The sequence below is a fragment of the Sinocyclocheilus anshuiensis genome, unplaced genomic scaffold, assembly GCF_001515605.1.
Source record: "Sinocyclocheilus anshuiensis isolate Anshui unplaced genomic scaffold, SAMN03320099.WGS_v1.1 scaffold718, whole genome shotgun sequence".
Classification (NCBI taxonomy): domain Eukaryota; kingdom Metazoa; phylum Chordata; class Actinopteri; order Cypriniformes; family Cyprinidae; genus Sinocyclocheilus; species Sinocyclocheilus anshuiensis.
Window position 1 is genome coordinate 216,455 of NW_015546102.1, and position 2,911 is coordinate 219,365.

The window sequence follows — 2,911 nt, forward strand, 5'->3', positions numbered from 1 at the left end:
ACTTTAAATGACTTACTTTTTTTTTTTTTTTTTGGTTGGGAAAGTGTAGCTTTAACATACAAGTATGTGCATGTTGAAGTCTGAACCTGCAGTTACTTGGACTGTCCTGTGTTGTGGGTGCTCAATTCAAGCTTGTTAGACTGAGGTTCCTCACGATAACTGGCAGCATCTCTCATTGATTTCTGCATGTTACATTCTTGATTGACACTTTTTTTTTCATGGTCCTGCAGGACAGTGGGAAGGACCCTCCTCTGCCCTTGGTTGATTCTCATGCACAGCATCTGATTCAGAAACGCATTGCTGTGGAGAAGCTCAGCCAGAGGTCAGTGTTCAGCAATGGTTGGATCAGTGTTTGTCATTTCAGACACCATTAACAATGTTTTGCTCGCACTATAATAATGTTATCTTGTGCATTTGACATGCTTGAAATCTGTATAAAGGGTGCCCTGTGTTACTGTTCTAAGATGTGCTGGAAAGAAAATCAAAGTACCTAGTACTCATAGTCTTCTTGCAAATCGTAACCTCCTTAGAACCAACTATATTTCAAGTATCTTTGTGCTATGTAGTTACATTTAAATTAATATTTGATACAATGCACTTATTGTGTACACACGTTCTTACATTGTACCTATATTTAAAAATACATCCCAGTAGTTACATATGTAATTAATCTGTAATTACACTGTTGATCCTACCTCTACCTTGACCCACACTTAAACCTAAGCTAAACCTAACCATACCACCAAACCTGTCCCTAACCTTAACCATATCCCACCTCAATAGTAGCAAAAGTGTTAAGTGTGTTTTTTATTTATTTGTTTTAATTAAAAAAAAAAATAATTTTTTGATGTAAGTACATATCAGTTAATAAACATCTCATTTAAAAGTCTGCCCCCTCTTTGTATCTTTTCAAAGCTTGAGAGATGCTGTGGGACCCCTGCGTCTAACGATGAGTGATGTAATCAATGACATAAATAATTTGGTCAGGACATTCAGGTAAGTCACATTGCACACTAGACGAAGAGTTAAGAATTTTAGACAAGGTAATACATGTACACTACTGTTCAAAAGTATTAATTACTTTCATCATTTTATTGAGTAAGGATACCTAAAAATAATCAAAAGTGTCAGTAAAGACATTTATAATGCTTCAAAAGATTTCTATTTCAAATAAATGCTGAAATTTTTATTCGTCAAAGAATCCAAAAAAATGAGGGGAAAAAATGATTTCCAAAAAGTTATAAGCAGCACAACTATTTTCAACATCGATAATTTTAAGAAATGTTTTAACACCGAATCAGCATATTAGAATGATTTCTGAAGTATCATGTGACATTGAATGCTGCTGAAAATTCAGAATTGTCATCAATGAAGTAATTACATTTTAAAAAGCATTAAAATAAAAAACTGTTATTTTAGCTTCTAATATTTCAGTTTTTACTGTATTTTTGATCAAATAATTGCTTCTTTCTGAAGCATTAATAAAATCTTACCAACCCCAAACCTTTCAATAATAGTGGATGACAGGGTAAAATCAGTGTTTATGTCTGCCTATCAGACACTCGTTTGACCTTTTTGGCCTAAACCATGAAGTTTTGAGTTTCACGGCCAATAAATTATGATTTGCCATAGAAGTGCTGTCAACAGGAAGTAGTGTGTCACACTATGAAGATGATTTACCATGCCTCTGAAGGGGCACTTCACCTTTGGGTTGAACCTGCTTCCAGGAATTCTGTCTCTCCTGTTGAGAGCTACTAAATCCAAACTTCAAAAACATTACACCAAATAAAGCAGTTTGACTTTAATATTGCACTCATTTCCCCGTATCATATGCATGCACAAGTCTTTATGACTGACATCAATGCACATTCAAATTTTTAAAGCTTTTAAGTGCATTTTTGTTAATGGTGCTATGAATTGTCATTTGTTTTAGGTTTACAAACACTAATATTATTCACAAAAGGCCAGAATGGACTTTAATTGCTGTGGTTCTTCTGTCAGTGTAAGTATCAAATTAATATTCAATACATTGAAACTGGATTCAAGCATTTTCTGAAGTTTCTAGGTTGTTGATAGATGGTATATTGTCCCTCAGAACTAAATGGGTGTCCAGATTACTTCCAACCAGAGTCGAGTCACAACAAATGTATCTTTTAGATGTCAAACAGATCTTTAGATTGCTTAAGCTAATTATCTACTACTGCATGGCTTTTGTCCATTTTCTCATGCATGGGAAAGTGCCACATGTGTTGGTATTAGCCATGAGAGGCTAGCCGGGCTGGCCCAACTAAGCTAACATGTGCTTGTATAAAGACTCAGAATATTACAACTGCAGATAATGCTGTGGGTTTATCTGAGGATGACTGTTGATTGGGGCTTTATGGCACCTCGGTGGCCTGCTGTGCTCTGACAGTGAAAGTATGTGGTAGACAGATCAACAGCTGGAGGGCCTGGCTTTAACAAGAGTATATGGGAACAGCACTGAGGAAATCAGGGAGCATTGTTTTCTCTTCAGGAACACACTATGCAAAGCTATAAGACACAAGTGATTTATGTCTGTGCGAGTGCGTGTATGATTTGTGTGCATTTCTTTGTGCTCCAAGTTAATATTTGTCTACTTGATAAAGAAAATTTTGAGGATTGATTGTGGATTTATTTTACAGTGAGATATCTTTTATCTATCTATCTATCTATCTATCTATCTATCTATCTATCTATCTATCTATCTATCTCTTCTCTCTCTCTCGCTCTCTCTCTCTTTCTCCTCTCTCTCTCTCTTTCTCCTCTCTCTCTCTCTCTTTCTCCTCTCCTCTCTCTCTCTCTCTCTCTCTCGCTCTCGCTCTCTCTCTCTCGCTCTCTCTCTTTCTCCTCTCTCTCTCTCTTTCTCCTCTCTCTCTCTCTTTCTCCTCTC

General features: G+C 36.2%; 1 protein-coding gene across 1 annotated transcript in view; it reads left to right on the forward strand.

Moving 5' to 3' along the window:
* The window catches only part of rpap2 (RNA polymerase II associated protein 2), a gene marked incomplete at its 5' end in the record, with an annotated part of 8,451 nt that overhangs the window by 3,149 nt on the left and 2,391 nt on the right, over positions 1-2,911 (forward strand). The window contains 3 exons of the mRNA XM_016502164.1: positions 231-322; positions 916-996; positions 1,934-2,002. Of these exons, the coding sequence (XP_016357650.1) occupies positions 231-322; positions 916-996; positions 1,934-2,002 (242 nt within the window). The remainder of the gene's footprint in view (positions 1-230; positions 323-915; positions 997-1,933; positions 2,003-2,911) is intronic.